We start from the raw sequence: 13274 nt of genomic DNA, 5'->3' as shown, positions 1-13274 counted from the left end.
TGTGTGCGTGGATGGAATGTAGGAACTATCACAGCTCAAGATCCAAGTATCCAGTCACTTCCAAATGGAGAAAGCAGGTAAAAGAATCTATTCCTAGTACCAAGCCATTCGTTTTCACACTAGAAGTCACCTGTAGATAAAGCCCAATTCTAAAATAGACTTTTTTTGGAAACTGAAGTATAGTTGATTTACAATGTTGTGTTAGTTTCTGGTGTACAGCAAAGTGATTCAGTTATATATATATATATATATACACACACACACACACATATATATACATAACTGAATATATATATGTTCTTTTTCAGATTCTTTTCCATTATAGGTTTTTACAAGATATTGAATATAGTTCCCTGTGCTATACAGTAGGTCCTTGTTGTTTATCTATTTTATATATACTAGTGTGTATCTGTTTAGTCCCAAACTCCTAATTTATCCCTTTCCTTTTCCCCCTTTGGTAACCATAAATTTGTTTTCTATGTCTGTGAGCCTATATCTGTTTTGTAAATACGTTCATTTGTATTATTTTTTTAGATTCCACATATAAGTGGTATCATATGATATAAAATAGACTATTTTTAAAACTGTTTACTTAATGTTTTCACTTGGGAGTTGTAATTGTAAAGGCAAATGATGACCAGTGTAGAAAGATAATCAATAAATTGCAATCAATCAGTAACTTAACATACTGTAAATGCTACTGAGAAACTACTACACAGCTAAGTGTTCTGAGGACAAGTCAGGTTTGTGGAAAAAGTCACAAGAAATATAAATTTTGGTTTCCTGCTTCAAGAGGCTTACAATCTAAAATCACTTTCTTTCTAAAATTTTTTCCACAATTTTCACTTTAAGTCAGTTTTCTAACTCCAAGTTGCTGCAAGAGATCAGAGAACTTAAGAACATTGGCAAGATAATATTATTTCTAATTTTTAACTAAATTTACATAGTAATATGAACCTTGCTGAGGATTTTCATAATTGACTCCCCTGAAATGTTCCAAAACTGGTCTACGTAGATGGGAATATATTAAGTCTCTTTCTTCTCCTTTTGGTTTTTTCTCTTCTCAACTGAAGGTTACAACTTTAATTGGAGTAATCCTCATTTTAGATATTTAATCAACTGGACAAATAAAATATTGGAGGACCCAGGAGAATGCTGTGCTACTCAAAAAGCAGGCTTTTTAAGGATTATCTGGTAAAATTTTCTGGTCCAAATTTGAATTGTCCAGGCTTTATGAAACAGACTTCTAAAATCTCAAAATTATTCCAGTCCAAGCATAGTAATAGATCCAGTATTTTCTTGAGAAAAATCTTGGCCCTGCCTCAGATGTTCATGCAATCTGTCTTCCTGTGGAGGAGAGATGGACTCTATCTAGTTGAGAATACATCTGTGTGCCACTACTTATTTGGGATTCAAGCTCATGAATCCTTATCTATATAGCTACACAGTATATATGCACTCAAGACACTCATCAAAGTGGACAGCGAATATTTAAGAAAAATAGAGAGAGGGAAGGGGAGAAAGTGATGAGTGAATGAGTTAATGAACTTTGGGTAAACTAACATTTTCCCTTGGTTTCCTATACTCTAGTCACTTGTCCATTCACAGATATTTGAGTACAAATATGTACCAAGCAGCATGCTTGGGTTGCAAATGTCATCTCCCAGTTTGTGGACAAGGTTTTGGTATCTTTTCATAAATAAATTGTTCTTAATCTCAATGTTAGTTTAATAATCTTTTCCTTATTGCCTTTATATTTTTTTCTGTCTTTAAGAAAACCTTACCTAACCTTTAATGGTTGAGAGTCCGCCTGCCGATGCAGGGGACACGGGTTCGTGCCCCGGTCCGGGAAGATCCCACATGCCGTGGAATGGCTGGGCCCGTGAGCCATGGCCACTGAGCCTGCACATCCGGAGCCTGTGCTCCGCAACGGGAGAGGCCACAACAGTGAGAGGCCCACGTACCGCAAAAAAAAAAAAAAAATTCTTCTCTGATGTATGCAAATGTCAGATCACTATGTCGTACACCTGAAACTAACATAATTTTGTCAACTATATTTCAATAATTTAAAAAAACCTAAAAAACAAAAAATATTTTCTTCTCTATAAACTTAAATTTTTTTTCTTGTTTTGCCTTTCGTATTTAGAGGTTTAATCCACCTAGAATTGATATTAGTGTACAGAAAGGTAGACATCTGATTTCATTTTCTTTTAATATAATCAGCAGATCTAGTGCCATTTATTAAAAAGTCCATCTTCTCCCCTGGTACATAATTCCACCCGTTATATATTACAGTAAGGGCTGATGTATGTATGAGTCTGTTTCTGTCTATTCTGTCCTACTGTTCTATTTGTCTATTCTTGCATCAATGTGATACTGATTTAGTATCTATACCTTTATTATAAATCTTTTTCTGATAAAACAAATACTCCTGCCCTGATGTTCTTCAAGAATGCCTTGGCTTTATTGGATCTTTACATTTCCATATAAAATTTAGAATCAGATTGTCAGTATTCACAGTATTAAAAAAAACATAAGAAACAAATTAAAAATTCTATTGGGATTTTGATTAGAAGTGCATTAAGTCTATAGATCAGTTTGGGCACAGTTGGCACCTTTTAGGTGCTGAATCGTCTAATCCATAAACAAGTCATAGCTTTTCTTGACAATATTATGTTAGTTTGCATTTTATCTCCACCGATTCTTTTCCAGAGACTTTTGTCAGTAGTTTCTAGAGGTTGTATATTCTTATACTCTATTGTTGGGGACAGCAAGTTTAATGAACTTTTCATCTAGATCTCATAATAGGTCATTTTTTAAAGAGTATAGTTCTGATTTCAGGATACTGTTTCTTTAACTGACTCTACAGTTTTTTCATAGTCCCTGTTTTATTTACTCTTCTCTCTCATCCTTGACAGGGTGAGGTGTGTTGAAACCCAGTGTTATCAACTGCATTCTCTTGTGTGTTGCTCAAATCTCCCTTTTACATTTCAGCTGGAAGGCATGTTGATAGGCACAGCCCCTATTTCTGACCCCAACTTCAGCAGGATTTTACCTTTTTCAGCCCTGGCAGAGAGGTTGTATTTTCTTCTACACCCACAGTATGAAACAATGGAGTACATTGGAACTTAAATTCTCAGCAGTCAGGCATTTAACACTGGCTTCTTTTACCATCTTTATGAAAGACTTGAAGGCAGTGAGGAAAGAACCATGTGTATATTTAAAAGAGTTTTCTAGACAGGGAAAGGACCATCGGAAGACTCTAAGACAGAAATGTACCTGGCATGTTTGAGAAACAACAAAACATCCAGTGTGGCTGGAGCAGTGAGCAACGAGAGAGAACAGGAATAAATATGGTTAAAGGGATAATAGGATTTTGATTTTTTTTCTATTACTCTGAGTAAAATTGGGAGCCTTTTAGAGTTTTCAGCAGAGCAGTAAGACAGTCTCACTTAACATTTTAAAGGGACAACTCTGGCAGCTATGGAGGCCGGGGGCAGGGAAAGAAACAGACTAGGAAGCTGTTGAAGTGATGCTGGTAAGAGATGGTGTGGCTTGGACCACCTTAGGAGAGCAGATGGCAAAACGGGGCCGACACATGCCTGGAGTACTAGGTAGTCCTATGCGGTGCTGGATTTTATGTACATGTAGCAAAATGGATGGACCTTAAAAGCATAGTACTTAGTGAAATTACTTTGTACATAGTCCTCAGCGAAAGAAGTGGAACACACGAGATGTGCTGTTTTTCACCCTGAATCTAAGATGTGCTCGGTTCAAGATTTTATAAGACTCTAAAAGAGAAAAAGTGCTGCCAATCATACTGTGACGCTCCGTCTATTGTCAGATGCATCCTGATTTTAGGGATGTTAAAATATCAGAAGGCTATGCCTTAGAATCAACAAAATAGGATATCACATAATACTAGCACAAATTAAAATACATGCACAAAATTACATATTTTTGCAAGAACATATTCAAATAAAAAATACAAATAAATATTTAAATTGTTTATTTGGTGAGAGGAACAAAAACAGAGTGGGGGCAGGCTGTGGGGAAATAGAAAAATGCGTGCAAACACACTTAATGTATGTGTGTATACACACATACAAACCAGCAAGAGAGAAGCCTTGAGTAGGGAGAACGTCACATAAATTTCCAGGGTGCATCCATGGACCTCAGACCTCTTTTTGATAATCATGCTTGGTGTACTTCTGGTCCTTTTCACTTGTGCATTTTTAATGTCATGATTTACTTTGCAGTATATGATGTTGGTGGCAATTCTGCTTGTGTGCTACTGCTTCTGAACTCCTGGAAGAGATGCTTTTGTTTTTTCACTCTTCAGTTCCTGGGAATCACGACCATCACTGTGTAGCTTCCAGGAGCTGGGTGGTGCTGGGGATGCCCCGTAGTACCTGACCAGTTACAAGCAGTAAATCCCATATGGCATAGGGATAATCAAAAGGAAGTAGAGTCAGAAGAGACATTAAGGAAAACATTTTTCTTGAATTTTCTCTCAAAGTAGCCTGAATTAGGAAGGGGTCTATTCCTTGGGTTTAAAGGAAAGGATTTCCCCAGCGATATTTGAGCAAATAAGTTAGGAGCATGATTTTCATATCTCAGTTAACTAAGGACTGAAAAACATTCTACGTCCATTTGGGCTGGTCATTATTTCCCCTGGATAACACGGTACATACTGTTTGTGTCTTTCAGAAAGCTAAACCTTTATTTGTGCAATCCAAAGTGAAATTGATAACAGCATCGACATCTTCTGCAAATGTTTATCATGCATCTTCGGTAGGTAGATTTTTTTTTCCCTATTTAACATTTAATCAGTCAGTATTATTCAGCCTCAGTAACGAAACGGTTTGGTTTACCTACAGATAGACAACAGGTATGTCGACCTAGACAGGGATCACATATCCCTCCCTCCTTCACCAAGAGATAAGAATCTTTATTGTTGGAGAAATGGTTCATGCAGGATGGGTAATTAAGATTAATAATGCTTTTCTTTGTTGTCCTGAGATGTTTGGTTTCTGGATGAATGCATGACTTTTTTCAGCCAATTTATTAAATTAATAGATATGATAAATAAAAGAATGTTAATGTATATTTCTGAATATTGATCTCTGCTAACTAAAAATGAATTAAGTCATATTTCAAAATCAGGAACTGTCTCAGTTGGAATCCTGTTTCTTTTTAATTAAACTGCCAACAAACCCGAAGCTCCTGTTAAATCCCTATTTTTCCAATTTAATGCTTAGAAGAAAAGGACAACTATTTATAGCATCCTTTATCTCCCATCAGTCCTTGTGTGGCCTCAAATTGGACTCTTTTGGAGGTGGAAGTATATTTTGTCCACACGTTTCTGTAAGTCTTTAGGAAACAACCATGCTTGCTTTTCTCTAATAAACAAGTTGGATTAATGAAATGCAACGTTATTTGTTTGAATTATTGATGGTAATCAAAGGGTATCAGTAATTTCTGTTGTTCATGTCTGGGAATCTTTAAAAGTAGACTTTTATAATGAATCTTTGTACAAGGAGGAAGTGTGTGATATGAGTTTAAATCCTGGACCCTAATTTTTTTTTAACATCTTTATTGGAGTATAATTGCTTTACAATGGTTTGTTAGTTTCTGCTGTATAACAAAGTGAATCAGCTATATGTATACATATATCCCCATATCTCCTCCCTCTTGCGTCTCCCTCCCACCCTCCCTATCCCACGTCTCTAGGTCATTGCAAAGCACCGAGCTGATCTCCCTGTGCTATGCTGCTGCTTCCCACTAGCTATCTATTTTACATTTGGTAGTGTATATATGTCAGGGCTACTCTCTCACTTCGTCCCAGCTTACCCTTCCCCCTCCCCGTGTCCTCAAGTCCATTTTCTATGTCTGCATCTTTATTCCTGCTGGACCCTAATTTTAAAATCAACTTTTTGAAAACTAGATTGAGAAAGGAACCTCTCTTCTGGGCCTCCATGCAGTGGAGAGGCTTTTTCTGTAGTGCTTACGGGTATAGGTAGTACCTTTGCCGGAGGTGCCTGCCTGGGTGCAGAGGAATCTTTCGGCAGTCACAGTGCTGGCTGCCTCCTGGACTGGCATTTAGGTGACAGTAACACCCAGCCTGGACTCTGTACCAGCTGCTAGCCTAGGGCATGCAATTTAAAGATATCACCTTTTTTTTTTTTTGCCACACTGCGTGGCTTGGGGGATCTTAGTTCCCTGACCAGGGATCAAACCGGGGCCCCCTGCAGTGGAAGTGCGGAGTCCTAACCACTGGAGTGCCAGGGAAGTCCCCGAAGAGATCAGCATTTAAATAAGGGACTAGCTCTGTTGAATTGTTGGAAATTCCAACCCATACAGTAAGTTATTTCTAAAATATCACAATGTATTAGGGGAAGAGAGACTCATGATTTATCATAAAAATATAAATTGTTAAATTTGGAACCTGTGTTCCACCAGACATTTTAATTAGAGAGCTTAATTAACAGCAAAAAATTCAGTTGAGAATTTTACATCCAAAAGTGATTTTTCTCTGCCAAGCAAAACAGTTTTCAAAGATCCATTTGTAGTCATACAAACCGACCTTGATGGCCACCTGGGCCATAAGGCAGCTTTGGCCAAAACAAACACTGTCACTCCCTTTCCTCTGTCCTGAAAATGTGAAGTGTAGAGTTATTTCCACCCTGTCTACGGAAAGTCCTCCTAAAATTCATTAGCCCCCTTTTTTTGCCTTACTAATAAAATTGAAAGTAAATGCTATTTTATGATCCATAATTTTGCAGCATGCCACAAAGTGCCTCATTCTGAATATGACTGCACCGCAGAAGAGGCGTGGGCGACAGTGTCATACTGAAAGCCTCTGGGCATAACCCTGATGTTTCTACAAAACCTCTGATATAACGTTGACATGTCATGTTTTCCCCTCTGAAGATAGTGTGGGGAAATCATCCAGTTAACAAAAGTTTCTGGTTAATTGGGTTCCAGTTCATCCAAAATTGACTAGAAATAAATTTTCTATTTTTAATGGATAAGAAAACCAATACATAAATGCCAGGAGGAAACTGAATTACAAATTTACTAATTGGGGAGTAGATGAGTATCAGCCTTTCACAATTATGGGGACTGAACAGTATTCACACTAGACGGTCAAAGGACCAAACTGTTGTCACAAAACAAATCACTCCAAGCTTCTCAGGTACTTCAGAAGGTGGAGAACCCCCTTCAGGCCCCTAGGAAATAGTTTAATACGTTATCAGTGTTTTCAAGCACTAATTCACAAATACATTTTCAAAGAGGTGTTTAGCTACATGGTTTGTACGTACCTGACTTACAGACAAATCTTAATTACTTTCTATAACACAGGGGTAACCTATATGGTGACAGAAGCCAAATTCAACCCTGTAAAGTCACTGTGGTATTGAGTTCTGTTTTTTAAATTATGTAAATAGAATATTAATATTTTAAATACCCTACGAATATTTATCCTCCCTGTTAACAGCATCCTTGGTGTTGCATCAAAGATAGAGGTTCTTACGTTGTATTTTCATACCACAAGGTACTTTTGAAAATTACGGATAACTACCATTTAGTGGGTGTAGGTACTATTCCAAATGCCTTTTAAGTTTTAACTCTAATCCTCACAAAAACCCTATAAAGTCAGCACTCTTGCTTTCTCAAGCCTTAGAGGAGACAGTTGGACTCAGAGGGGTTTAGTAAGCTGCCAGGTTTATGACCACAAATAGATTATTAATTTATAAATAAGGCTGGGTTCAGACCCAGGGAATGTGGCCCTAGAGCCCAGGCTTGTCACCACTCAGTTATATTGACTTGCCCCAAGGCTCACGCATGACAATGTGTGGTCCCATTTTCAACAACACACAATGGGAAAACGTGATGTAGCAGAAAGGCTTTGGAGGTGGACAGACTTCGATTCCTGTCTCATTCCAGTCACTCCCTGGGTAACTTCATTCAGCTCCCTCTGCTGTGTAAAATGGAGATGGCGACCCCACCTCCTAGCTTTGTTATGAGGATTAAATGAGGTGAAGTGCCTAGCTAACCCCATCCCTGCCTTTCCTCCTGAGCTATGGATAATATAATCCCTGGGTTCCCAAAATAAAGTCAGGCAAACCTGCTTTTTAATCTACTACACGAGAGCTATGATGTCTTCAGCAGTAGGCTAGTGATTTAAAAGAACTGGTCTCTCCTTTAATTCTTTAGTAACTAATTGTCTACCAAGCATAAGAAAGAATAAAATTTGTCACTGGTATCAGATCATATGGTAGATATTTTGAAAAGAGCAAAATAAAACAAAACATAACTTAAAACAACGTTATATCAGGTGATATATCTTTCCTAAGCAAATTGAAATTAACTTTTTGTTATGTTGCAAGCTTTACTCCAAAAAATTCTAGCAAGAACAACAGAGTTATTCTTGCAACAAAGGAAGTTTAAGAGATAAATAAATCCTCATCAATATAAGGGAATAAAAAAATGAGGTACCATACTATCTGCAGAATTTCAAAGCCGTTTTTTTTACACAGTAGTAATTATCCCAAAAGATCCCAGGTAACATTATTAATTTGTTTGCTGCTTAACTGTGATAAAATTTGGGATCTGAGCTGCCCATTGTGCACTGTGCACTGCCACAGATTTTATGTACTTAAGAAGACCTTTCTCACAGTCCAGTAATTAGGTGCTATTGACATTGTAATCTTTGAAAATGTTCCTAATGAGCCCCAAAGACACAAATCTCATAGATAAAACCTCAAAGTAACAGTGACCCTTTAAGTGGCTTGTCAGTAAGAGAAAGCTCAAACATAAATATCTGAAACACAGGAGACACCCAAATTTAAACCTAGATTACATTGTATTGTTAATTCTCTCAGTCTTTTAGGGAAGAAACATGGAAGAAGTGATTTTAAAGGCTTTAAAGAATAGTAGAACAATCGCAATACGTTGGATAGGATTTTAAAACCTTTCTTTTCACCCTTTGAAACTTTGGACCTGAAAAGTGTTTTTTTTCACTAAGTGTATTATTATCCACCAATTTATAAAAATAAATATTAATTGAAAGTGGAGTTCGGTTGACCCTGCTGTTGTTTTAAACACAAAAATAATTTTAAAAATCACACAAGAAATTGGAATTTAAAAGATAAAAAGGAAAGCATTTTAGGCATAAGTGTTAGCATTGTTTTACATATTGTTTCTAGACTTCAGGTATAATTAATATAATTTACTAAGGTATTCATATTCAAATGCGTATTTTACAGTATTACCACATATACCACATACATACATAATATATAACATCACTTAGCATGTAATTGATGGCTATTAAAAATGTTAAAATAGGACTAACCTGATTTTACTAAATATAATGTATTAAGGAGTCTGTTAATGTTCATGATGTCACTGCCACCAACTTTTCTACTTCCCTTATTGTCACCAATTACCTGTAATTCAGATGTCGTATTGCTAAGTTATATATGTCATCCTTGTCTTTGAGATTTGGGCTGATTCTCAACTACCTTTTCTTAAGAATTTGCCTTGCTCTTTATGCCTGTGTTCTAGAGATATTTTCTATTCAAGGCATGGGATTTAGGCTATTAAATGACAAATAAAGCCTGGAAGATCAGCAGTGTGTCTCTTAACATACCTTTCCAAATACAGGGAATTCTCAATGGCATAGAAAAGAGCCAGGATGACCAACTGGATTTGAGAATTAATCTGAAGTTCTCTAGCCAACTGAAGCTTTGTCCATTGGTCAAATAGGGAATTGAAAAATGTGAAAAATGAAAACAGATAATAACATGCTTTGAAAATAATGTTAATAGTTGAAACAAGTAGGCAGGCAAAGTACTCTGTATTTGTAAGATCATAACAACTTAGTAGGAAAAAAGGTCACAACTAATACATATTAAAAGTGTACTTTATTAATTTGATGGACTATCTTGTATTAATTCAGCCTAGTGATGCTTTTTTTAAGTATTTGTAGACAACGTTTCATTGAATAAATGCCACTAAGCATATTCCTAACTATGCCCCAGATTGGTACTCAGAGGTCTCCAAAGCATGTAGCATGCGGCAAAGACGGTTTCTGGTGTGTGTTATTATTCAGTCATTGGGCCATGAGTTGGATTCCAGCAGCCTCTCTGGCTCCTGTGGCCACTGATTTCATCCCAAACCTCAGCTGCCCATTGCCGCCCAGTCATTATAAACCATATAATCCTTTTATGGTGGTAACAGAATATTGAGAGAGGTTTTAATTAGTGTTGAGTGAGTATTAATTTTTAAATTTAGGAATGGTTCTGTTAGAGAAATGACAAAATGTTACAAGATGTTGGGTATGGATTCATGCAAATTCATGGACATATCAAATTGCACCCTTAAGTGAACTGGGAGTGACATCTTTGCATGTGAATATTCCTTTCAATGGGAGGAACCCCGAGTTTGGAATTTGAGGGAATAAATGGAGATCAGAAAAGCGGATATTTATGTCAGTGTAGAGAAGTGCCACTGGGCTTCAGTCCTCAGCCTTTCCTGTTCCCGGCTGGTTCACATTCTTTAATGCATGTTCCTTATCTTGAATGAGATGATCACATGGAAAAAAAGTAGGTCATAGGAAGAAGTATGTTGTATACTATTACATGCTACACAAATGGAAGCTAGAGTGACAACTATAAAATAATCTTATTATTTGTGTTTACATATCAGTGAGAATGAATTGAGGAAGGGCTTGTTGACTAATTTAGAAACTATTTTTTTGTTTTTTATGAAATATTTCAAATATTCAGAAAACACAGAATTACATGTTGAGTACCCATTGCGTATGTGTATGTTTTAGTATATGTGCATGTTAAAAAGTATCATTACTTCAATAATTTGTTCAGTGAGGACCTATTGATGATAAATTCTGTTTGTCTTAATTTTATCTCCCTCTTGAGGGTAGTTTAGCAAGATATGATACTCTGGGTTGGCAGTTATTTTTTCCTCCACATTTTGTTATTATACCATTGCCTTTGAGCCTCTGCTCAGGCTTCTTGAAGTTTGTTGTCGATTTGTCAACCATTTGTGGTCATTTGAGTTTTCTTTATGTAGCTTTTAAGGTTTAGTCTTTATTCTTGATGGTCTTTAGGTTTACTGTAATGTACTCAATTCTATAAAATGTATTTAATCTTGATCAATATTCAGAGAACAATTTGGATCATTCATATCTTTCTTTACTTCTAGAAATTTCTCAGCCATTGTCTTTTCAAATGTTGCTTGTGTAACATCCTACACATTATTTTCTTCTGAAGCACCTCACAGTCTCTTCTCATGCCTCTAATCTACATTTTCTAATTTTTGTGTCTATTTCTCTGTTGTGCATATGGATGGATTTCTTGATGTCACCTTTTCCAGTTTTCCAATCCTCTCTTCATCTATGCCCAATTTATCCCATGTTTTAGTTTTATTTTAGTGACTTTTTTTATTTCCCAAGACTTTAAATTGATTCATTTTCAGAGCCGTCAGTTCTTATTTTATCCTGGCCTGTTTTGCATCATAATTTATTTGTTTAGTGGACACTATCAATTATTTCTGTGAGCATACTAAACACACATTTCAAAATCTTTGTCAAACTATTTCACCAACTTAAATTTATCTGGAGTGAATTCGTATCCTGATAGCTTATCTTTCTTTTGTCTTTCCTAGCATTCCTTTCCTTTATTTATTTTGGAATTTTGGTTTACAGGGTCAAGTTTCTCTGTCTCATTCATATTCATTCCATCTCTCTCTCTCTCTCTCTCTCTCTCTCTCCCCCCCCTCCTGCCACCTGAATGCAGTATTTCCTGAGTACAGTTTTGTAACTGCACCCACTTCCACCACTCTCACTCCCAGTCTACAGCCAGTTCTTATAAGTTTGGGGGTGCCTCTCCTGCTGTGACAATAGGGTCTTGAAGCCTTTAAGCCATCAGGTCGCTTGGCTCAGTTCCTGTGAATGAAGTAAGTTTTGCCTTTGAGCCTCCCTAAGCCCAGAGCTTTCTAAAAAGCCATAGTAGCCCCAGGTTAGAAACTTTTTTTTTTCTCCCAATTTCCTTTCATTCATGCTTCTGTCTTTGAGGAGTGGTTTGTTCTTTCACCCAACACGGAGCACGTTCAGCCTCTGTCACCGAAAAGGAGCTTTATTCCTGGCTGTCATTGTGAATTTCTGCAGCTGGAATTACACAGGTCTGTGGTTTCAGCCTGTGTATGAGTGCTAGGGCCGCCGTAACCAAGTACAGCAGCTGGTTGGCTAAACCACAGAAATTTGTGGTTTCACAGCTCTGGAGGCTGGAAGTTTGAAATCAAGATGCCAGCAGGGTTGGTTCCTTCTGAGGTCTGTGAGGGGGAAACCTGTCCATGCTGCTCTCAGAGCTTCAGGAACCTCACGTGTTCCTTTGCTTGTAGATGGTGGTCTCCTCATGTCTTCACACAGTCTTCCCTCCGTGTGTGTGTATCTGTGTCCAGATTTCACCTTTTTATGAGGATGAAGACATGCTGGATTAGGGTCCACCCTAATGACCTCATCTTAACTCAATCATCCGCAAAGACCCGATTTCCAAATAAGGTCACATTCACAGGTCCTGGCAGTTAGGACTCCAACGTCTTTCGGGGGAGACACAATTCAGTCCATAACAGCCTTGTTCATTGTCTTACATTTCTTTACCTGAGAAATGTTTATCTATTTTATCGCAGTATGTCTTTGGTTTTTGGTTTTATTTTTAAATTTATTTTATTAATTAATTTATTTTTGGCTGTGTTGGGTCTTCGTTGCTACGCACAGGCTTTCTCTAATTGCAGGGAGCAGGGTCTACTCTTTGTTGTGGTGTGCGGGCTTCTCATTGCTGTGGCTTCTCTTGTTGTGGAGCACGGGCTCTAGGCACGTGGGCTTCAGTAGTCGTGGCACGCGGGCTCTAGAGCACAGGCTCAGTAGTTGTGGCTCACAGGCTTAGTTGCTCCGCGGCATGTGGGATCTTCCCAGACCAGGGCTCGAACCCATGTTCCTTGAGTTGTCAGGCAGATTCTCAACCACTGCGCCTCTAGGGAAGACCCCCAGTATATCTTTGGATTATTTTCTTTTTAAATTGTTATTTATCATGTCCATACAGTATAATAAATCATGAGCTTGCTATATTGTACTTCCTTCTCCCCCCACCAAAAAATTCCTATATGTTCAAACCAGTTTTCTTCGCGTTTCTAGACCAAAGACCCTTCATTTGATTTCAGGCCTACCTTATGTATACAGTCTGTTC

The 13274-nt window shown here is 37.4% G+C and overlaps 1 protein-coding gene across 1 annotated transcript in view; it reads left to right on the top strand.

Moving 5' to 3' along the window:
• The window catches only part of CUNH10orf67 (chromosome unknown C10orf67 homolog), a 118947-nt gene that overhangs the window by 97963 nt on the left and 7710 nt on the right, over nucleotides 1-13274 (top strand). Inside the window, exon 14 of the mRNA XM_027121492.1 lies at nucleotides 4711-4794. Within this exon, the coding sequence (XP_026977293.1) occupies nucleotides 4711-4794 (84 nt within the window). The remainder of the gene's footprint in view (nucleotides 1-4710; nucleotides 4795-13274) is intronic.

This window comes from Aethalodelphis obliquidens, unplaced genomic scaffold, assembly GCF_003676395.1.
Source record: "Aethalodelphis obliquidens isolate GAN/ISIS:26980383/991018 unplaced genomic scaffold, ASM367639v1 scaffold23, whole genome shotgun sequence".
Taxonomy (NCBI): Eukaryota; Metazoa; Chordata; class Mammalia; order Artiodactyla; family Delphinidae; genus Aethalodelphis; species Aethalodelphis obliquidens.
The sequence above is the reverse complement of the archived record's forward strand: the minus strand, read 5'-3'. Positions and strand labels throughout refer to the sequence as shown.